Source organism: Microcaecilia unicolor, chromosome 6 (assembly GCF_901765095.1).
Source record: "Microcaecilia unicolor chromosome 6, aMicUni1.1, whole genome shotgun sequence".
NCBI classification, from domain to species: domain Eukaryota; kingdom Metazoa; phylum Chordata; class Amphibia; order Gymnophiona; family Siphonopidae; genus Microcaecilia; species Microcaecilia unicolor.
Window position 1 is genome coordinate 143,161,950 of NC_044036.1, and position 24,618 is coordinate 143,186,567.

At 44.9% G+C, this 24,618-nt stretch overlaps 1 protein-coding gene across 3 annotated transcripts in view; it reads right to left on the bottom strand.

Annotated features, from left to right (window-relative positions):
* SETD5 (SET domain containing 5) overlaps positions 1-24,618 on the bottom strand; it is a 115,581-nt gene that overhangs the window by 17,231 nt on the left and 73,732 nt on the right. The window contains exons 12-21 of one of the 3 annotated variants that reach the window (XM_030205436.1): positions 24,025-24,134; positions 22,979-23,228; positions 22,677-22,757; positions 21,757-22,011; positions 7,676-7,996; positions 5,581-5,823; positions 5,200-5,329; positions 4,655-4,908; positions 2,250-2,306; positions 379-861 (exon numbers count right to left, since the gene is read on the bottom strand). In XM_030205436.1, coding sequence (XP_030061296.1) covers positions 379-861; positions 2,250-2,306; positions 4,655-4,908; positions 5,200-5,329; positions 5,581-5,823; positions 7,676-7,996; positions 21,757-22,011; positions 22,677-22,757; positions 22,979-23,228; positions 24,025-24,134 — 2,184 coding nt within the window. The remainder of the gene's footprint in view (positions 1-378; positions 862-2,249; positions 2,307-4,654; positions 4,909-5,199; positions 5,330-5,580; positions 5,824-7,675; positions 7,997-21,756; positions 22,012-22,676; positions 22,758-22,978; positions 23,229-24,024; positions 24,135-24,618) is intronic. The other 2 variants (XM_030205438.1, XM_030205437.1) reach the window with 2 other exon arrangements.

The following is a 24,618-nucleotide window of genomic DNA, read 5'->3' on the forward strand; positions in this document are numbered from 1 at the left end:
CTACAAAATTCCCGTTTCCCATGACATAAAGTTGCAAAACACCATGCCAAAGTCTGAACAAGAAGAGAAGTATAAATAGAATTGAAAACGTCAATACCCTTTCTTGCATTCAGAAATAGCTGTAACACTTAAAACTCAAACAGAAGAGGTAACTAAAAGCACACCAATTCTAGTTACAAATACTAACAAGCAGGCTTATGATTCTGAACAGTGAGAACAAATCTTGGGATGTATCTGGCTCATTCATGATTAAATCTAAGCTCTAAGAATAAACCTGGTAGTCTTATCTACAAGGACAGAGTGAGAAACATCAAGACATGTTTATTTTCATGACTAGCTTTTAAAGTTAATAGGGTGCATGCCATCTTGTATACTTGCCTTTTTCTTCTGTGGTGGATTCTGTGGAGACGCCTTCACTCCCTCGCATGTCCTCTCACCACAAGGAGACATAGATCCTTGTGCTGTCTCTTTGAGAAGCCCCTGACCAAGTCTACTAAAATATCCCTCTGCTGGAGAATTGCAGTACATGCCTCCTTCTGACTGTGAAGGCTTTCGGTCCCCTAGCAGAGGGGAGCCCTGCAGCGACCCATCTGCCCGGGGCATTGCATTCAAAGGAGAGAAGGCATACATTAAATTAAATTCGGTCCGGAAAGCCTGATCAGAATTCCTTAGCGATATCTGTCCTTCTCCACTGCGACACAGGAAGCCAGTCTCTGAGGTGTTGCTGTATGGTAGTGAGGTGCTAGGCGACTGAGCGGCTAACTCAGTAAGTCCTGTACTGAGGAGGGTCAGATTTTCCAAGCAGCTGGGGGGATCCACGAGTCCAACCTTTGTTAAATCCAAGTCTGTCCGAAGGCAGGGCTGTAAAAATCGGAAAACAAATTTGGGGAAGGGGCAGGAATGAAGGAAAAGGGTTTAGATGGAAAAGAAAGAGCAAACAGAAAGAGGATATAAGGAGAAGAATGATGAAATGAATCAGGAGAAGGGTTGGGAATAGATAATAAAACATACATATAGTCATTCTGCAAGAAAAGAAGCCTCAAAAAGGACAACATATTATGCTTCATATTCACTATCAAAATCCAGATTCATTTGGTTACCCTGCAATTTGCTGAAATGCATTCTCCCCCACCTTTTATTTTTAAATCCCATGCTGCCTTTTATCCAATTCCAAATAAAACCTTCAGAAATAAAGCTAGAAAAATCTTGAGAGGGAAAGAACTAACTGGATCCATTACTCAGGCATCCATAGTGTCACTGTGCACAAGAGATCTGAAGCTTCACCAGAGCCAGAGGGGTTCAGTTTATCTTCCCCAGCAGGTACATGGAAGTGCCATTAATGGTTTGCTGAAGGTGGTAGCCTCTTCACATGCACTTTGCCGGAGGGAGACAAAGAAATACTTGATTTTGAAAAAGAGCAGAGAATCATGGTATCAGCATTGCAATAGAGACCATCATGTTCTCCAACAGCAAGGAAAATGAACTAAAGATTGATACTGTCCAATGGGCAACAGCAGATACCCCACACCAGCAAGCAGCCAATCACACAAGAGCATTCTGCCATCCACTTTCTAGTTTTTCAAAGGTTTAAGTGATCACCTCTACCAACTAGGAAGATCAGCAAATGACATGCCAGTTTTGACAGGCAGAAAACAGGATTTTTTTTAAATCCTTTCCTCTCACCAAGCTATACAAAATGCCTGCATATCATACAGAAGTTTCATGATTTTGGAACAATAAAAAAAAAAAGAAAGAAAAGAAAGAAAATAATATTTCATTGCAATTCCCTTTGCAATTATCTGGCAGTTCTTTCAGCATTTCCACCACTACAACAGCATTAGATTTTACAAAAGTTTTAACAATTTCTAGGAATGTGAATCTAGCTCTTTTCCCACCCCACCCCCAATCCTTCCCTTACACACACTCCTATAACCATGTACAATCTCCCCTCAAGCATTCATTTAGGGGGCCCTTTTATTAAACCTTAGCGCACTTTAATGTCTGTGCACTCCATAGGTATAAAACAGGACACACAGAATTTAGCTTGTGTTAAGCTTTCATAGAAGGGCCCCTTAGTTTGTTAAGTCTTCCTCTTCACCCTCAGTAAGTGTCTCTTTCCCTCTTTCCTATCTTTCAGTGCCTGCTGCTCTTCCCCCACCCTTTTTAAATCCCCGTTTGTTGGGGCACACACACATACACAAACACATGCTTACAGCCTCCTAGTGCGATTCAGATGGTGTGATAACTACCTCGGGTGACAGGGACTCGGGCCTATGCGCAGGGGAACTCTCAGGGGAGGATATGTTCTAGAGGAGGGAAAAGCATCTTGTTATTCATCTACTCAAAAAAGTCAAGAAGCAAAATAAAACAAACAAAAACTAAATACAAAAGAAAGTGATAACAAGCAGAGAAGTTAGCCACAGCTATTCTAGAAGGCAGAATGTTTTGGTTACACAAGTGGGATGGAAGTTGAAAAAGAAAAAAAATATCTATATATTTATCTATATATATACTTTTTAAAAAAAAGAAATTATTTCCATTAATTCTACGTAATCAGAGAAAACATGGCTGGTTAACATAGCTTGTGAGACTTTTTGGAAATACATACTATACATATATATTTTTGTTACTGCTGCTGATTTAATATTAGTGCTATTGAATCTCATGCTGAGTGAAATCCAAACTAGAGGTGAGCAGAAATGAAGTGCGGATTAGAAATGATTTCTCTATATTCTGTGGCAGCCATATCAGAATATCAAGAAATCTATGTGATCAATGGACTGTACAACTGAAGGCACTATGGTCACGTGACATAGGAAGGGGATGCAATCTGGTTTTACTCAAAAAAAGAGGAAACCAAATCCCATAATAGCTGTGGTTAATGTTGGGCTTCAAATAAAAAGAAAAAAGAAAACCAGAATACAAACAAAATAAAAATCTCAAACAATGGAAAAACAAAAAGGTCATTTTGATTCAACCCTTCCTACCCTCTCCCCCATTACATTAGCTATCTTCCAAACGTCCACCAAGAGACTGAAAAGGATAATTCAGAGAACAAAGAAACTGTCTTTGCTAAGATGATTTCTACTTCCTTTGCCCTCCTCTGGACAAGGAGAACTAGAGGGTCATCATGAAGCCCTGTGCCGTTGTAATTTCTGCTCCAGGGCTTTAGATCCATGCCAGTGATTCTACAACCAGTCCAATGTTCAGAAGCCCTTACAAATACACAGGAGATCGCACTTTCACACAATGTTGTTCTCAAACCCAATCTATTCAAATTCATCTCCTGAATATTAAGGATATCCTGAAATCAGACTAGACTGCATGGGCCCAGAGGAAAGGTGAGAGTCCCTGGTCTATAGCAAGCAAATGGGTGGCCATCAAGGGGCAAAATGTTGGATTACAAATGTCTGAAGTCACTCTCAGAGCAGACTGCATCATTCATTTCCAGAGAAAAAAAATGTACACTTAATTTGAATGACACTAAGGAAAAGGACAAAACCCCTTGACATAGTCTTGCTGAGGTTCTCTCTCCTAGCTATCAATTAAACAGATTCTCAGGGAGTTCTCATGTTCCTTCCTCATTTTCTTAATTCCTACCCCCAATGCAGATGCTAAACTCAGTTGGTACATGTGAAATAATAAAAAGCCCATCTGAAGGATTCTGCAAACAGTGCTCCATGGTATCAGAATTAAATCTGCTGAAATGAAAACGGTTACAAATGAGAAAAATGTTGTGAAATACAGAATCTACTCCTAAAGCTGACAACTGGCATGGTCGGGGGAAGGGAGGAGATGGGCCATATGAGTGAACATCCCTAGGTCTAGTTAACACAAAACTTATAAATGTTCACAACAAAAGCACCTCAGAACAAGCTAACCTCTTTACTTTAAAACAAGTGCAGAAAGCTGCTTCAAGCTAGCAACTCAAATCACAGTGCCACAGGCTCTCCCCTCCTTGACCCTATGCAGAAAACTTGGCAGAGAGATTCTCAGTATGAGAACTCACAGAGTGTCCTGAAAGGATGTACCACACTGTGCTGCTCCAGTGTGGGGAAAGCTGGAGTGATCTCTGCAGCTGGATGTCCAAAACCAGGTAAAAATCACAGAGCAGCTTGAGCCATTCTAACTATGAGCTTATCCAGTTAGCTATGGATTTCTCACCTGCAGAAGTATAGCCTAGAGATTGTCTAAATGTGGCTCATTTAGACCAGAGTAAAACTCGGATAGCTATATGGTAGCTACTCCTCTTGAAGATGGGCAGGAAAACACAGATATCTAAGTCAAGGAATCACTGCCATTCACATAAGGCTGAGGATGCAGTGAGCCATTTGCTTTATGAGTACTTAAGCAACACATCAACCCTCCCAGATGTGTAGTGCTGAGGCTCAAAGCCTTCACTGACAAAGCATTCAAAACTAGAATGCCGGCACCCAGTGAAGAAACGGACTACTCTGTAACAAGAAGCTGGTTTAGTTGGCGTAGATGTAAAAAGTGAAATGGCTTCAAGTGCTCTACTGAGGGAGTTCTATACTAGATCTCATATGGTCATGGGGCTGTTCTACACTAGAAAGTCCCCCCCCCCCTCAGTTATTAAATGTTTCATCTGATGCACACAATCTGTTTGGACTTCCTATTTCAGGTCATTACTTACCTCAAACTGTAGTGGAGTATTACAGCGGCTAGCAGCTAGAGAAGGAATTGGAGAAAACATCAAGCCGTATGCACTGCGACACTCCTCTTCTCCGGGCAAGGAGGAGCAGGGTGTGGTGAGCAGTGGGCTCAGTGAGCTGGAGGCTGAAGGAATGGGAGGTGGAGGGGTGATGGGAGACAGGGGCCTCAATAACTTGGTTACGTTCTGCTCCATTAGATATCGAGACTTCCATTTCTTTAAAGGGGTTGTTAAATCTATGGTAAAACAGGAAGGCACAATGATTTCAAAGCAAAAATCAACCATAATGCCGTAAAATCTTCTCAGGGTTCACTTTATCATAGCTTCCTCTCTTCCCATTCAGCCTGATACTTTAGTTATATCATAGAAATGTTTCTTTTTCATGCAGTAATGCACTGGAACCCATCTCACTTTCAACACTCACATGAATTTATTAATTCTCTTTATATCCTATTAGATATGCCACTGAATTTCAATATGGTCTTAACCACAAGCAATTCAAACAGATTACTGCATTCTGTACTTACCTGCACTGTCCCTGCAGATGTTAGAAGAGTTGCAGCTCTCATTGCTTTGGTATAGTGATTGGATTCTGTTCTCTTCTGGGGTACATGAGGCCTGAGTCATACCTTCATCCAAAGCTTGTTTCATCCATCGCTGTCAACACAAGACCAATAACTGAATAATTAAAGTACTTACATCTCCAGGGTCAAACGTATGCAACAATGTATACAGCTGCGTACAAGCACCTGCACCAATAAACATATACAAGGCAGTGCCTACACAGGATGGATGAGCAAAAGATATTGGTCCACAAGGATAGACAACAAATCTACGAACGCTCAGGCAAGCACCCACTACGGTAAGTGCAGATACAAAGACAGACAAGCACAAATGCAATGCTTTACCTTCTTACAGGAGCCATAGGTCCCATCCACAAGGAAAGGTCGTCTGCGCCGTTCAGGGTTGAAGGGTGATCCAAAGCGGATGTAGTGTTTAGGGGTGGTGCAAATCAAGGGGGAGTGGCTGAGGCCTGGCAGCATGTTTAAGGTTGTTGCAAGGACGGTGGGGTCAGTGGTGATACGCAGAGGGCACTCTATGGGACACTCTTGCTTTTCTACCTTGTCATTTAGCCATTCTGTGACTAAATACTGAGAGAGACATTGAAAGGTTAGTATAAAATAAAGAGATACGTTACTGTCTTCCTATTCTAGAAGTGAAATTCCAGGCTTGAACACTAGTTTACAAGCAATAAATCGCAAAGCTCTAAAAATATGAAGGGTAAGTTCATGTCAATGAAAAATGCTACACATGTCTACAACAAGGTCACTACATACCCAATAAAATATCAGTAGAAATACGTTAAAAATAAACTAATTATGATCAAGTCACGTGCATCTTTAGCACCTCTAAGGGCATCAACACTCTGATGTGAACTGTGCAATGTAAATGCATCAGAAAGGCAGCAAATAGATGTTCTGCCTGTTAATTATACACTGGCTAACTCCAGTGACACATGGAAGCACCACAAAGGACTGATTTCAGAAGCATTCACTGTGGAGAGCAGAAATTCAGCACCTGTTTCTACATTAGTCTGCTTGACTTCTAGGGTACTGGAGGCACATCATCTGCAGGGCATCAAGAGCAGTGAAAGCATTATAGCAGGGGGTTCTCAACTCAGTCCTCGAGACACATCCAGGCAGTAAAGTTTTCAGGATACTCACAATGATGCATGAGACAAATCTGCATGCAGTATAGGCAGTGCATGCAAATTTCTGTCATGCATATTCACTGGGGACATCCTGAAAACCTGACTGGCAAGGTGTGTCCAGATGACTGGATTGAGAATCCTGCTTACCTTAGATACTGTGGGTACTGCACATACTCTGAGCATTGACTCTGGATACCACGCTGTCATGTGACTGTTGCACGCTTCTCCTGATAAGTATTACTGTATGCTATAGGGCAGTGGCTCTCTGGTAACTTGATTTCATTTCACTTGAGAGCTGCTAAGCATATTCACCTGGCAAAACACGATTACACAACCCCATACTAAGTGCACTTTCAAAGACATATTTGAAGAATTAATGTCATTTGCTATGTATATGGTAGGGCTTCCAAACTTCACAGGCTAATCTTCTTAGCTAGCCTAAACAGCGTCCATACTCCTAGACCAGGGGGTTCCCAAACCTGTCCTGGGGAACCCCCGCCAGTCAGGTTTTCATGATATCCACAATGAATATGCATGACATAGATTTGCATACCAAGGAGGCAGTATATGCAAATTGACCTCATGAATATTCATTGTGGCTATCCTGAAAACCTGACTGGGTTCCTGCAGGACAGGTTTGGGAATCACTGTCCTAGACAGAGAAGTGTTTAAAATTACAGTACATGTAGTATGTTAGATATTCCTTCTACCATCACTACCCACAAATCTGGTCCTAGAGAAAGTGGAGATGCTTCTTTTTTTGTATTAAAGAAAACAAAGTTACAATATTGATGATCTTTGCTTCTGAGCTCAAGGTTTTGTTTTTCTGGATGAGTTAAAGAATTTGGTGGATACTGGTTAAATAATAGGTATGATACATAACTGTCAGATATAAGCTGTTCTTGAAAATCGATATTCTTTGCCTTATGTCTGAACATGAAAAAACATATTAAACTCTGTAAAAAAAGTTCCAATTCTCTGAACTATAGAGAGTGCAGGAGGTGGTGATTACCAAACATGCCATAAAAATTTATACTCTGACCTGGTCTGTGCTGGATGTGCTTGAATAGCTCGCACCTGCCAGTCTATATAAAAATGCCTTTCCCACCTACTAAGAACTCCTGTTAGCCCAGTTTCATAAAAATCCCCTATGCCAGCAGTCCTGTGAACATTGTCTCACTGTTTTGTCCTCCCCCTTCCCAGCTGCTTACCTCAGTCCTGCAGCATACTCTAATTAACTACTACTTGAACTTTGAAAATTAGGAATGTCAAATGAAATAAGCTCCACTCACCTTTTTTGTTTTGGGATATTTAAGACCAGTCCGGTTAGCCTGGGACCCTGCCATTACCACGGTAGTGGAATCCGTCTCAAGAAGAGGGCCACTTGTGCCTGCACCCTCCGCACTGCCAGATTCTACTGTGGTTATGGAGGTACTTGTGGCTCCCTCATCTGTAACCGTCTGAACCAACTCCACTGACTGGGAGCTGGCCTGCCTCTGTCGCCTCAGCCTTTGTGCTGAACTGCTGCGGTAGCGGGATATACGACTCTTGGGTCGGGGCCTGGAGGGTTTTGCTGGACCTGGCTTGGAGACGGGCTTTTCCACAGCTACTTCCTATAATAAGAACAGGCTTATGAATCTTTCCAAATTCTCTCCCGGTCCTCTATCTCCTGTGCCCAAAAACAATGCTACTCTAAACATGGCAAGATGAAGGAGTACAAGGCTCAAGCTCAGGGGATACAACCATCATAAATGGCTCAACATATGCCCAGGACTAGGCCTATAGGGGGACTCGGGTGTCCAAAATTAGAACCTGAAGATGGTAGAACTATCAAAAGCATCAAAGAAAGCAACACTTCAAAGTAAATCTCTGAATAACTATACCTTATAATTCAGGCTTCTGATTTTAGTTGACAATTATGACTCATACAGTATGAAGAAGAGACATGCAGAAAAACATTATATATAATCAATATTTACAAGTACAAATAACAAAACAAATAACAATGCCCCATATGAAGAGAAAAGGACAGGGGGGAGGGAACGATAAAAAAAAAAATCAACAATGCAAGTCAAAGTAAATTAAATTTTTAAAAAATAAAAAATTACAGAACTTACGCAAATTTCCTCCTCCTCGGGTAAAAGCAACGAGGCTGTTGGTGATAACTATTTTGACAGCCTTCTTTTTTTCAGATGGAATAGTAGGGGCTTGGTTATTTAAGTAGTTTGACTCCATAAGCTCTTGACTTGCGTGTGAGTTGTTGTAGAGAGTTCTGCTGATGTGGAAGAGCTGGAGATGCTACGCTTAAAAACAGCATCCATCCTTTCATTTATACCATCTCTTAATAATTCCCTCAAATCACGTAGTGGTATACAGAACTTTTCTTTCTGCCTCCAAATCACTCAAATAGTCTATGTAACCCAGGAACTTGTCTACATATTCTCACAACTCAGAGACAATTTAAAATTTTAAGCCACAGCTGCCTCCATTGTTGTCTTCCTACTCCTCTGCTTGGCTACCCTCCCCTATCACAGATGCGATAATCTCATCCTCTATAAGGGTGTGGTAGCCTGAGTCACCTTTGCCTTCTTTCAACCATTAAGTCACAGCATCTTTTGTTGTCTCCTCTTCCCATGCTTCTGGTTCAAGTCAGAACTCTCAAAACCTTTTCTAAATTCAAAATCGATGTCATGCTCCAGTTTATTCCAATACTTCATGAGAGTGGAGGACTTACTTCCATGCTTTAGCCCAACTGAAAATCACTGACATTACAGGAACAGAGGTTCTGGAGCATCTTCTTGGCATGTCTGCCCATTCCTCCTTCAGATGTCATTAAGGACATGGTGATGGTACAGCCTCTTCATTGCCATCCTGATGAGCTGCTCTATGGACTGTATGAGGGATGTGGTTTTCAATGGAGAAACACCACTTTAATTCTTCCACATGTATTACTAGGATTTATTTACATTTACCATCTCGTGTGCTGCTGCATCTGAAGGTGTGGTTGTCCAGAAGAAAGAAACCTTGACATTCTTCTTCTTGATTTAAGGTCTTCCATTTGGTGCCACTTCAGGTAGCAAGTCTATATCATCATGGCTGAACTAAGCATTCTTTGATGAAGAGTACTGGCCAGCTCTTCCATGATATCCTTGATTGCCCATGGCAGCGTAGCGGTCCCAACAATCATGGACTTGAAGCAAAGGGTGCCAGTGGTGTTGGTACAGAGGACTGCCGACAACGCAGCTTTGCCTTCCTCTTCCCAGGAGCACTTTGTTCCTGCCAGTGGCGTAGCCAAGGGTGAACCCGGGTGGGCCCAGGCCCACCCAGTAGCAACACACCTATGATGTGGCTGGCAGGAATCCCCAAGCCCTACCCGCCAAAAACTCCCAACAACTGTCTCTCTTGCGTACCTTGTAAATAGCAGATCTTCGCCTGCAGTAAACAGAGACTGAGACATACTGTTCACACTGGCCCCACAGCCTTCCCTCTGATGTATTCTTGTCTATGCGGAAACAGGAAGTTGCATCAGAAGGAAGGGTGTGGGCTAACATGAGCAGTGGGTATTTGCCGGTGAAAATCTGCTATTTAAAAGGTATGCAGGGGGAGGGGGGGTGTTTGAGATACCATCTGGCATGCAGGTGAGAGAGGGAGAGACCAAATCACTTGTGGGACAAGACAGAGTTCTGCCCACCCATCTTGGGCCCAGGCCACGCCCCTGGTTCCTGTCTCATAGCCATGGTGGTTTCATAAAGTGAACACCAAAAGAGCTTAGTCTCACCTACATTGTACAGATGACGCAAACAGAGCCCTTTCTCCTCTATGTATTTGTAGGGCAATGGAGAATTCAGCACTAAGGTATAATTGTTCAAATCCACAGTGCCTCTACTTCCCTACTTTAAACTAATAGAATATTTTTGCTCTGGGTAGGCAGCGACTAGTGTGTTCAGGTACCTTCTGTTCTTTTCCAGATAGGGACAGAAGTTGAAAAACTGAAAAACACAGGAGTGATCTATTATAATCAATGGGAGAAACTGGTGGCAGCAGAAATCTCCGACGACTATAAAATAGGATCTCAATAGTGAAACTATGTTTTAGGTTCCAGATCCTTCCCAGCCTCTGACCTAATATCTCTTGGAGACAGTCTTCAATATTATTAGTGGAGAAACAGCATAATGGCTAGTGCAGTGGGCAGAGACCCGAGACTCCTTGTGACCCTGGGCAAGTCACTTAACTCCCTCCCCTTTTTCCCAGGTTCAAAAATACCTGCTTATAATAAATGTAAACTGCTTTGGCTATACCATAGGAAAGCGGTATATCAGATCTATGACCATTTACCTTTTGACCAAGTCAATGCCTTAGCAGTATAGGTCCCAGCAGTGGCAGCCTACTTGATATGTCACCCAGGCAAGCATCAATAGGGCAAAAAAGGAGCGAGACTGATAAACAGAACCAGAACCTATAAAAAGTTGCTGGCTAGAGGGTGGGGGCCCTTTTAGCCACACAGAGCAGACGGAGAATTGAGAAACTGATCTACACTTGTATGCTCCAAAAAAGTGCCCTAGTCACACATCCCCCCTCTCACCGACCTTATTCAACTTAATGATGATACCCTTGGCCAAACTACTATCAAACCAAAACCTCAACCCATACATATACGCAGACGACGTAACGATCTACATCCCATTTAAACAAGATTTAAAGGAAATTTCCAACGACATCAACCAAAGTCTACAGATCATGCATTCATGGGCGGACGCATTTCGGCTGAAACTCAATGCAGAAAAAACCCAATACCTAATACTCACCTCTCAACATAACATGAACAAATTCACCACCATTAACAGACCTACACTGAATCTTCCAATCTCGGACACTCTAAAAATTCTTGGAGTCACCACTGATTGACACCTAACACTTGAGAATTACACGAAAAACACAACCAAGAAGATGTTCCACTCAATGTGGAAACTAAAAAGAGTAAGACCTTTCTTCCCAAGGACCGTCTTCCGAGGCCTGGTACAATCAATGGTACTCAGTCATTTAGACTACTGCAACGCACTCTATGCTGGCTGCAAAGAACAAATAATCAAGAAACTTCAGACAGCCCAGAACACGGCAGCTAGACTCATATTCGGTAAAACAAAATATGAGAGTGCTAAACTCCCTACGAGAAAAGCTGCATTGGCTCCATCTTAAAGAATGCATCATGTTCAAAAAATCATTCATGGAGATGCCCCAGCCTACATGTCAGACCTGATAGACTTACCACCTGAGGAGTGGCCTAGTGGTTAGGGTGGTGGACTTTGGTCCTGGGGAACTGAGGAACTGAGTTCGATTCCCACTTCAGGCACAGGCAGCTCCTTGTGACTCTGGGCAAGTCACGTAACCTTCCATTGCCCCATGTAAGCCGCATTGAGCCTGCCATGAGTGGGAAAGCGCAGGGTACAAATGTAACAAAAAAAATGCTAAGACACTGTCCCGCACATTCCTCAACCTTCATTTCCCCAACTGCAAAGGGCTAAAATACAAACTAATGAACGCGTCAACCTTTTCCTACTTGAGGACACAATTCTGGAATGCGCTGCCGCGCAACTTAAAATCGATCTATGAACTAATTAACTTCCGCAAACTATTGAAGACCCATCTCTTTAACAAGGCATACCACAAAGACCAACAAATATGAACTCCTTCATATATACCCAGAATTGTCTCTACTATTTGCTTGTTATATTAACATCATGTTTTATCACTATTATGTTACCCAAGATCCTTCTGTAATACTAAATGTTTATTTCTTATATATCTCCACTATTCATGATGTATTGTAAGCCACATTGAGCCTGCAAAGAGATGGGAACATGTGGGATACAAATGCAATAAATAAATAATAAATAAATAAATAATAAATTCTGTGGTTCAGAAACATCTAATGGCTGAAGGAGAATTCATCCACTACATATACAGGGTTCCAAAAGATCCATATCCATTTCTACTGGACCCACAAACACCAAGACTTGTCTCAGAAAGTTTCACACCTGAGCTTCTACAGCAGTGGTTTTTAGACCTGTAAGTGGAAACTAGAGAGCTGCATGGGAACCACACGGATGGAAGAAGTTGTTGCAGGATTCCCACACGAGTGTAGTCAAAATCTCTTTAAGGCTTGGAATGCACAGAGCAAGGCTTGGAATACACAGGAAGGCAGCCACAACACCAGACTGATGTTTAGTCTACTCACTGGTTGAAAAGTGAAAACTGCCCACAAAACCAAGGGAGGCTGTTGGGCTCAGGAGGAAATGGAGGGCTGTGAGCGAGTAAATAATAGCATCAACTCCTGCGGGGATGGAATAGATCTTAGCTGGTACGGACAAATATGGGTTAGATTCCAGTGGGAAAGGGCAGGCATGGGTGAAATTTCTGTTCTCATGCAAATCTCTAGTGGAAACTGTTTTATGCTGTCTGCTCTTACAGTAGGAATAAAGAGAAGGAGAACTGTGTTTAATCTCTGCTACCCACTGGTGGTACTACTCTAGGGATAAGGATATTCAGAAACTTGAGATATGAGAGTGGCAAGAAGTACCTAGAAGACTTTTGTCAATATCAGTTTACAAAATTGTTGCTAATCCTTTGCTGCCTCTGCCACATTTGGACATTGTGATTTGCCTTTTAAGTGTTTTAGCAAATTCTTAATTCAGAACACAATGGTAAAATTATGTATCATACCTGATAATTTTCTTTCCATTAATCATAGCTGATCAATCCATAGACTGGTGGGTTGTGTCCATCTACCAGCAGGTGGAGATAGAGAGCAATCCTTTTGCCTTCCTATATGTGGTCATGTGCTGCCGGAAACTCCTCAGTATGTCGATATCAAAGCTCCATCCGCAGGACTCAGCACTTAGAGAATTACACCCACAAAGGGACACTCTGCCCAGCTCACCACCGCCGAAACGGGGGAGGGGAATTAACCCAGCTCATCCCCACACAAGTGGGGGAGGGGAATCCGTCCAGCTCATCCCCGCGGAGCGGGGGAGGGACACCACCCCGCTGATGCGGGGGGATCTGGCTTATCCTGCAACCGCGGGAGGAGCTGACTGACCCTAACACCGCCGAAGCGGGAGGGGTACAAAGCTGCCATACAGCCGCACGAAGTGGGAGGGAGCGCCGGCAGAATTTAGGTCTCAATCCAGCCCCGTAAAACGGAGGGGAGAGGAATGCAGCAGCTCACTGTAACACAAATCGTCTCAACTCTTGAAGAATCCAAGTGAAAAAACTTGAACACGAAGTCCTCCTGAACAGGAACTGAAGACTAAACTTGAACCTGAAATGCAACCAGAATAAAAACAGTACAGATATCTGGGAGGGGCTATGGATTGATCAGCTATGATTAATGGAAAGAAAATGATCAGGTATGATACATAATATTACCTTCCATATCATCATGCTGATCAATCCATAGACTGGTGGGATGTACCGAAGCAGTACTCACCCAGGGCGGAACATAGAAATCCCTGACCGCAACACTGAAGCTCCAAACCGGGCCGCCGCCCGAGCAGCCACAGTCAAGCGGTAATGCCTGGAGAAGGTATGAGCCGATGCCCAAGTTGCCGCCTTGCAAATCTCTTCCAAGGAGACGGACCCGGCCTCCGCCATCGAGGCCGCCTGAGCTCTAGTGGAGTGAGCCTTCAGCCGGATAGGCGGCACCTTCCCCGCGGCCACATAAGCCGCTGCAATGGCTTCCTTGACCCATCTTGCCACTGTAGGCTTAGCAGCCTGCAGACCCTTACGAGGACCTGCAAACAGGACAAACAGATGATCCGACTTCCGGAAATCATTGGTCACTTCCAAGTATCTGATGATGACTCGTCTCACATCTAGATATTTGAGAGCAGAATACTCCTCTGGGTAGTCCTCCCTACGAAAGGATGGGAGACAGAGCTGCTGATTCACATGGAAGCGAGAAACAATCTTGGGCAGGAAGGAAGGCACTGTGCGAATAGACACTCCTGCCTCAGTGAAGAAAAGGGCTCTCGACATGACAGTGCCTGGAGCTCGGAAACTCTTCTGGCTGAAGTGATAGCCACCAAAAAGACTGCTTTCAACGTCAGGTCTTTCAGAGATGCCCTCGACAAGGGTTCAAAAGGCGGCTTCTGCAAGGCTCTTAGCACCAGATTGAGATTCCACGCAGGTACCACTGAGTGCAGAGGAGGGCGCAGGTGATTAACTCCCTTGAGAAAGCGCACCACATCTGGCTGCGAAGCCAGGGAAGCACCCTTCAGGCGGCCCCTGAAGCAAGCCAGAGCCGCTACCTGGACTTTAAGGGAACTGAGCGACAGGCCTTTCTCCACACCCTCTTGCAGGAACGCCAACACTGAAGAAATTGGAGCAGTGAAGGGAGAAAGGGAGCCTGCCTCACACCACGATGCAAAGGTACGCCAAACCCTGGCGTAAGCAGTAGAAGTAGAGCGCTTCCTCGCTCTCAGCATAGTGGCGATGACCTTGTCTGAGAAGCCCTTCTTCCTCAGACGCTGCCGCTCAATAGCCAGGCCGTAAGATCAAAGGGGGAGAGATCCTCCATCACCACGGGACCCTGATGCAAAAGGGCCGGCCCCGCTGGCAGCCGCAGAGGGACGTCCACTGAGAGCCTGATCGAGTCCACATACCAGGGACGTATGGGCCAGTCCGGACCCACCAGGATTATCCTGCCCGGATGCTTTGCCACCCGGTCTAGCACCCTGCCCAACATGGGCCAGGGCGGGAACACATAGAGAAGCTCCTGTGTCGGCCACTGTTGGAGAAGAGCATCTACTCCCAGAGATCGAGGGTCCCGTCCTCTGCTGAAAAAGCGCGGCACTTGGCAATTGGCCGATGACGCCATCAGATCTAGGCTCGGCTGGCCCCAGCACTTCATGATGTCCAAGAACGCCTGAGCCGATAGCTGCCACTCTCCGGGATCCAAGGTATGGCGACTGAGAAAGTCCGCTTTGACATTCATGACTCCGGCAATGTGGGCCGCTGACAGCTGTTCCAGGTTCGCTTCCGCCCACTGGCATAGATTCATGGCCTCCTTGGCTAGAGGGACGCTCTTGGTACCTCCTTGGCGATTGACATAGGCCACAGCCGTGGCATTGTCCGACAGAACCCGTACTGGCTTCAACGCCAGTACCGGGAGAAACTCCAAAAGCGCCAACCGAATGGCTCTGAGTTCCAGGAGGTTGATAGACCACTTTGCCTCTGCAGGAGACCAGAGCCCCTGCGCTGTCCTTCCCAAGCAGTGGGCTCCTCAGCCCGTCAAAGAGGCGTCCGTCGTGACGACAACCCACTCCGGGGTCAAAAGAGGCATCCCTGCGAACAACTTGTCTGTCCTCAGCGACCAGCTCAGCGCCTTGCGCACCGCTAGGTCAAACGGAAGGCGCACAGCGTAATCCTCCGACACTGGAGTCCAGCGCTGCAGCAGAGAGAGTTGTAGTGGTCTCATATGAGCCCTGGCCCAGGGCACTACTTCCATCGTGGCCATCATAGAGCCCAACAGCTGCACATAGTCCCAAGCCCGAAGAGGAGAGGCTACTAGGAACTGGTCCACCTGAGCCTGCAGCTTGACAATCCGATTGTCCGGCAGGAACACTCTGCCCACTTGGGTGTCGAAACGAACTCCCAGATATTCCAGGGACTGAGTCGGGCGCAGCTGGCTTTTCTCCCAGTTGATGATCCACCCCAGGGAGCTCAAAAGAGCAATCACCCGGTCTACAGCTCTGCCGCACTCTGCATAAGAGGGGGCTCGGATCAACCAGTCGTCCAGATAAGGATGGACTTGTACTCCTTCCTTTCGTAGGAAGGCCGCGATGACCACCATTACTTTGGAGAAGGTCCGCGGAGCAGTAGCCAACCCGAACGGGAGGGCTCTGAACTGGAAGTGTCGGCCCAGGACTGCAAAACGCAGAAAGCGTTGATGAGGAGGCCAGATGGGAATATGCAAGTAAGCTTCCTTGATGTCCAAAGATGCCAGGAACTCCCCTGCCTTCACTGCCGCTATAACAGAGCGGAGAGTCTCCATTCGGAAGTGCCGAACTTTCAAGGCCCGATTGACCCCTTTGAGGTCGAGGATAGGCCATACAGAACCTCCTTTCTTTGGTACCACAAAGTAAATGGAGTAACGTCCCTTGCCATGCTGATCTTCTGGCACCGGAACGACCGCACCCAGGCGGATCAGATTGTCCAAAGTCTGCTGCACTGCCACAGCTTTGACCGGAGACTTGCAGGGAGAGTGCACAAACCCGTCTCTTAAGGGTCGGCAGAACTCTAGCTTGTAGCCATCTCTGATGACTTCCAGCACCCAAGTGTCTGAAGTTACCCTGGTCCACTCGCCCCGAAACGAGGACAGGCGTCCTCCAATCCGCACTGGGCCATGGACCAGGGCCTCGTCATTGGGTACGAGACCATGGGGGAGGACCGGAGGACGCACCTCCGGGACGGCGGTCTCTGCGAAAGGAATGCTGCTTGGGGGAGAAGTTCCTCTTGAAGGAAGAGGGGGCAGAGGAGCCCTACTTGCCCGGGCGATACCGACGGGCTTCCTGAAACCGTCCTTTTGGAGGAACCGGGGCGAGCACCACTGGCCCGAGCCCTGACCTCTGGTAACCTCTTGCCCTTAGACGTGCCGAGATCGGTCACAATTTTGTCCAGCTCGACCCCAAAGAGCAGCTTGCCTTTAAAAGGCAACTTAGCCAGGCGAGACTTAGAGGCGTGGTCAGCAGACCAATGCTTCAGCCAAAGCCAACGCCGCGCAGAGACAGTCTGAGCCATACCTTTAGCTGAGGCTCTCAAGACATCATACAGCAAGTCTGCCAAATAAGCCAAGCCAAATTCCAGGGCCGGCCAATCAGCCCTCAAGGAAGGATCCAAGGGGGAAGCCCACTGCACAATCGTCAGGCACGCCCTGGCCACATAGGAGCCGCAAACTGAGGCCTGCAAACTTAAAGCAGCCGCCTCGAAGGACGACCTTAAGGCCGCCTCCAATCTTCTGTCTTGGGCGTCCTTTAGGGCCGTGCCACCTTCCACAGGCAACGCCGTTTTCTTAGTCACTGCAGTGATTAAAGAATCCACGGTAGGCCAAAGAAAGGCCTCCCGTTCACCTTCAAGCAGAGGATAGAGGCAGGACATAGCCCTAGCCACTTTGAGGCTCGCTTCTGGGACATCCCATTGAGCCGAAATCAAGGTGCGCATGGCCTCATGCACGTGGAAGGTTCTAGGCGGGCGCTTCGTCCCCAGCATAATGGCGGAGCCAACAGAGGCTGAGGGAGAGACGTCCTCCAGGGAGGAAATCTTCAAAAAACTCCGAGAAGGAACCGAACGGGAAGAACAGCGCTTAACTTTGGCCGCTTTCTTACCATCGCCCGAATCAAGGGCGACCATAGTATTGATGTCTCCCAGCTCGAGGGCGGCCCAAGAGGAAGCCGTCCGAGCAGAGTGGCCGGCCAACATGGAGTGGGCGAGCAGCGGGGGATGGGCGCTTATGGCGGGAAAAACCACCGCACCGGAGGAAGAACCGGAACATTGACCGGACTCCAAACTGATGCTCCACAAAGGCGATTCAGGCTTTGAAACCCCCGCATCCCCGCTAGACGCACACACGCGGTCCGGGGAGTGAATCTTCGCGCCCTCGCCCTCCGACGCCATAAGCCACGTGGAGACCGAACGGGGACCCCCTGTCCGCTATAAAAAGGTAAAAATTACCTGCTTCTCACTCCGAGCTGTAACGAACTGGTGTCCCAGTGAGCAGCTGCAATAGACGTTGAAATAAACGCCCTTAAAGGACGTCCAAATTTTTTTTTTTTTTTTAAACGGAGCCAGCGGGAGGGGGGGAGAAAAGGAGGGACCTGGCACCACCAGGTTTGCACTTGCTCAAGAAGAGCCCTCAACCCCAGGTACTCAACAAAACCTAAAAATTAGGCTTGGAGACCTAGCCAGAGCTGCTGCTGTGTGTGACCACCACCTGCTGAGATAGAGAACATACTGGGGAGTTTCCGGCAGCACATGACCACATATAAGGAGGCAAAAGGATTGCTCTCTATCTCCATCTGCTGGTAGATGGACACAACCCACCAGTCTATGGATTGATCAGCATGATGATATGGAAACCAGGTGTTGGCTGAGTTATTTCTTGAGTGTATTTTATAAAAGTCTGAAAATTGTCTATTTGGTCTTCTGGTGTAAGCCAGCCCCAGCCCGATGGGTTCCTGCCACTCAGGGCACACACTAGGTGATTGCCTAGATGATTGGACAAATAGGGTTACATACTGATGAAGCTACTTACGCAAGGGTTCCATAGCAGCTATGTCAGCAGACATTACCTATCTGGCCTCATGCTTTGCCACACCCATTCATTGCTAGCCATAAATGAATTAGAACAGATGCTCTGTGCAAACCTTACTGAGCCTGGGTCATGTGCTAGGCTTGCTCTGATCGGCTGATATCACAGCTCACATTGCTCTTTTGAGAAGTAAGTGTGTGTGTGTTTGTGTGCATATATACATATACACACACATATATACACAAATGTATGCTATATATATTTGTGCATGTATTTATACCAGTGAGGTTTTCAGGGCATCCACAATGAATATGCATGAGATCTATTTGTATGCACTGCCTCCTCAGTATGCAAATCTATCATAAAAACCTCACTGGCTGGGGTTCCTCCATGATAGGTTTGGGAACCCCTGATTCATACATTTGTTGTTGTTTAAAAAAAAAACCATACAAAAACAGGTATTACAATATTAATCTTTTTTTTTATTTTTCTTTCATCTTCATTACATTTTGTATTTTCTTTTCCCGGAAATAAAATGTTTTCAGTTGCTGCTCCTGATATCCATAGCTCTGCAGATGCATTGTAGCAGACTGAGAAAAGGGTTAATAATATATTTACAGGTGTACCACTTCACAAATGCAGCCCTACGATAAAAGACCTCCTGATATATTACCAGAAATGGAGGAGTAGCCTAATGGTTAGTGCAGTGGTCTAAGAACCAGAGGGACTGGGTTCAATTCCCCCTGCAGCTCCTTGTGACTCTGGGCAAGTCACTTAACCCTCCATTTCCCCAGGTACAAAATAAGTACCTGAATATATGTAAACCGCTTTGAATGTAGTTGCAAAACCCTCAGAAAGGTGGTATATCAAGTCTCATTTCCCTTTCCCTATTTGAGATTCTACATGGAATGTTGTTATTCCACTAGCAACATTCCATATAGAAGCCTGCCCTTGCAGATCAGCAACGCAGCCGCGCAGGCTTCTGTTTCTGTGAGCCTGACAGAAACAGAAGCCTGCACGGCCGCATTGCTGATCTGCAAGGGCAGGCTTCTACATGGAATGTTGCTAGTGGAGGAGTAGCCCAGTGGTTAGTGCAGTGGACTTTGACCCTGGGGAACTGAGTTTGATTCCCAATGCAGCTCCTTGTGACTCTGGGCAAGTCACTTAACCCTCCATTTCCCCAGGTACAAAATAAGCACCTGTATATAATATGTAAACCACTTTGATTGTAACCCAAAAGACACTATATCAAATCCCATCCTTAATGACATACATCAGGAAAAATCCAAATTTTGGATCCTATAAAAGGAAGCTCCCCTTTTACAAAAATATCATTGCAAAACTGCCTCGATCACTTGAGAATACAAACAAGACTAAAAGTATAGCTCACTTAGTTATCAAATCAGAAGAATTTAAGAAGTCTGTTAAATCCAACTGTTGGACAGAGGCTTCCAAATAAACCCACATTCTTAATTGCAGATTCTCTTGAGGTCCCATGGGAGTTGGTAAATAATCAATTTTATGAACTGGAAGAAAATCCTCTTCAAGAAAACTCCAACTTAAGTACTTCTTAAAAAGATCAGGTGATAATGAAGCCACAGGAAAATTCAAAATTCTTAAATTAAGGTTCCATGCTTAGTCCTCCAATTTCCAACACACCCAGCTCTTATCCTGCACCAAATTTAGTAGGTCCGAGCCCAACATTTTAACCTCTTCCTGTAACTTCTCAAGCGGGGATGCTTGTTGAAGACCTTGAAATTTCTGAAAGCGACGTTTATGATAGGAATCCATGACCGTACAGCCAAAGATGTAACCGCTTGCTCTGTAGAAGAAAAAGCACTCCATATCAAATCCAAGATAACACTTGCTGGCCTCAAAAGAGGTGCCCTGGTTCTTAGCGCCGCAATCGTCACTTCTACCTCCATGGAGCTCACAATAGATTCTTTCTTTCTTGGACCTTGAAATACCACTGCTAACAAAGCCTCCCTTCTTGACGCCTTCTCAGCAGGGCTCACTGTCAAGGCTGCACCCAGGGGAGAGATTCCAGGACCACCCTTGGAAAAAAGGTGTCTCCTCCAGCCCTTCCAACAATGGAGATATTCATTGCATAATGGGAGCACTAGGACTGCTGCAGTTGTGCTCCAGATGTTGCAGCAGCTAGGACAATTGCACCAGAGACCAGAGGATACGCAGAAAAATGCTGGTCCATCATCACCTGGTATAACGACTCTCACATTGGGGCAGGTGGCTTCACCAGCATCATGTCTTTCCTTTTACTCATAGCAAAACAAGGAAACAAAGCAACAAAGGTAAAAAAAAAAAAAAAAAAAAACCAAACAAAAAAACCAAATAAAACAGAAGCCAACAACTCAAGAACAGCTTACTGCACACATCTGCTTAAGCCGCCAACTTGTTCCCCCTCCCCCCACCTTCTGATTTTAGGTTTTAACTGGTAAAAACAGATAAGACACCTCCGATCAGGGAAACACCACTTCTAGTACCCTTCCCATATCTTCTTGAAGCCTCTACTCAGGTTCAGTGTCTTTTCTAACCCAACTACTAAGACAAATGTACATATTTGATTTCAATGGAAAAAATACACAGCAATAGTACCTGAGGTGCAAAAATACCAACAAACACCAAATTTTGTACATAAAAAAATAAAGAAAAAACCCACACTAAAACCCATCTTACTGGCTGGAAAATAAACAAACACCTAAGAAGCCTTAATTATAATACTTTGGGCCTTGTGAATCAAAAGATTAAAAAAAAAAAATCTTCCTGGGTGTTTCATTACTAAAAGATGCACTGGGTGAAAATTAGAAGAGAGTTTTAGGAATGGCAACAGCAGAGACAAGTTGGCCCAGCCAGTCTGCCTGCTTGCATCAATTCTAAGCTCCCTTATTCCTGCTTCCACAGTATTTAGCACCATCCACAAAAATTATTCCCAACCTTTCTTCCCTGTTCCTGAATAAGATTCCATCAGACTGACTGTGAGAGTCTGTCTGGGATCTCTCCAGTCTTTAGTCTTCTCCAAAGGAGAGTCCACTAGCTATCTGTCACTCTTACCACTGCCTGGGATGACCTCCGGGTGTTCACGCCTACATTGCTGAGAGCAGCTGAAGCAGGTGCCGTTACAGTAGAACCCGTATCTTCAGTTTCTGAAGCATCCGGCTTCACCTCTTCCTCTACAGTAGACTCAGAGTTGGAAACAGCTTCCAGAACTGCAATTCCTCGTTCTAATGGCTGATCTTTCCTTCTCTTCCTTTTTTCTAAGTTTTCAAACATGTGCATGATGGCTTCCACCTTCCTCTCTTCCCGTGACTACAACAAAACAGGCAGGAAATCGGCAGCACCGGAAAGAACCAAAAAGGTAAATGATAGCAAATTTATCATGATACTAATAAGGCTTGTGCATTCTTAATTCTTATAAGTGGTTCCCTCACACTATATGTCATTTATTTCATTTATGGAATTTAGATTACTTTGTATTTTATGTTTTAATTATTTATCATCCTTTATTTTCTAACAATGTATATGTCATTGATATTATGTTACAGTTTTTAACCTGTGATGCAATCCTTATTGGGCAAAACGTAGACACATCAGGCATTCTTAATACAATTGTTCTTGAAAAGACTCTACCCATGTAATCTACATATCTCTTGAATCTCTGCTGTTTGTGAATCTGAATTGTCTCTCCTGTGCTGGTACTGAAATTAACTCAGGGACAGTATAGTCACATTTCTGCAGGCTGATTCTGACAGATACAGGCAGGGCTCAGATGGTATCAAAGGATGATTCCAAAAATGTTGTTTGTGTCTTATCCTCTCCTCCCCCCCCCCCCCCCCCCCCAGCCCAAAAGCTTCTTTTGCTCAATGGTTGTATCTGGAGATGCAATTATATAAATCCTTAAGCTCTGGAAACCTTGCACCTTCTGTGGACAACACAAAGGAGGCTAGATTTAAGCATGCAAAGCTTCTGCTCACCCGTTTGCTGTGTGCCAAGGACTCATGCTCGTCAGACTCATCCTTCTCTTCCTCTTGCTTCAGTCCCTGAACATCAGCATCCTGCAGAAGAGAAGAATCACAAATGAAGGCTGAGAATCTTCAACCTGACCTAATACAAAATACAAGAACACAATATCTTACAAATATGGCAGCTCCTCCCCAAGATTAAGTACTGTATGTCATCTATAAGAAAAAGAACGTGCAGGTAAAGGATTTAACTGTGTAACTCTAAAAAGGGGTGTGGTGTGTCCAATGATGCTTATTTTCTATGTGGCAATTACCTCATTGCTGGCTCCAGTTTCTGCAGCAGGTACTTCAGGCAGCTCCTGCTGTTGCTGCTGTTGGTTAACAGCATCTGACACAAGGCCCTGCTGCTCTAACTCCCTCCGCCGTGCTTTCCGTCTCCTTGTCTCTGCTCCAACTGACAGCGCTACTGGAGGAGGGGGAGGTAGCTCTGTAGTATTTGGGTTCCTTTTCTGTACAGGGCAGTTCCTGTTTCCCTTGTGACATGCACAGTCCACTTTGTAATTACTATTTCAAAAGGAAAAAAAGGGCAGGCATTAGGACTCAGGCCAGGAGTTTTTCTCCTTACTAGAGCAAGTCAAGACTAATAGTATAAAAGCTACAGACAATGTCATAAGAGGCTTGGCAAGTCTCGGAAAAGAACAGATGTGTGAACCACAGAACTGTCTCCATGAGAGAAGAAATCAAGATGCAAACTATACAACTACACTAGAAAAAACAGCAACACCTGGGCAGGTCTTGAAGGTAAAAGTTCCACCTTCAAACAAGAGACCATCCGAGCCCTAAAAAAGTGCATTTTCTCTTTTTTTGAATGAGAGGGAGCAGCATTCCTTAGCATTTTTCTCATTAAGGCAAAATATTTCTAGGAGCAAATCTTTTACCAAGGACAACACTACATGGCTCTGAAGAGGCAGCATACTAGCACTGCAAGGCTACAAGTTTAAAACCCCTTATAACCCATGAACAAGCTAAATAGAAAGGACAATTCCTCTAAACAGGCTGAAAAAAATGCAATGATACAATGAGAAAATCTAGACAAGAAAAGAAAATAAAAAGTGGTAGCTAAGTGTCTCCTTTTCAGGGAAGCAGAACACATATGTACAAAGTAAGCAACTTTGTAGACTCGGTGTTTAAGGCTCTCTTACAGGTCGGTTACAAGTCCTGATCTCCTACTACCAGTGTGTGCTAAGATACAGAAGGGGACAAGATGGAACCCTCCATTAGTTTCAACCCAAAGTGTTGTCCCATATGAGGCAAGGCAGAACTAGGAGAAAATAACCCAATCACCCTAAGGGAAACGTACCAGTTACTATAATCATAGTCAAAGGCAATGGTGACCTCTGCATCCTTCCCAATAGCAGCAATAGCATAAATACATAGGTGGATCATTCCATCGGCAATCATGTGACGTACCTTCAGAAACAAGAATACAGACATGTCATTTGAATCACACTACCACAGCTTCCAGAGTAATTTTATCATGACCTCCATAATCTTCTCTTATATGTAGAGCATATACTATAAGTAAAGGCTTCTCCTCCTACAACCTTACACATTCCTTCTTCAAATCTCTTTCCACATACAAAGATCTCTTTCCTGCCTGGAGTGGTAATAACCACTTTACTAGTTTAATCAGATGAACCATGATAGTCTTTATTTATCATCATTTACTATTATCCTCTTTAAACCTTCCTGACTAAAGGTCTCCACCCTCCACTAAGCTAAAATAAAGACCATCTCTTATGGCCTCCTCATACCCAAAAAGATATTACTTACCACCTCTTCACACAAAAACAAAGGCCTTTCTTATACTCAGAGGGGGAATATTTTACTATATACATGTTGGAAGGTCCTAGGGCAGTGGTTCCCAAACTATGGTCAACCCCAAACAGTGTCA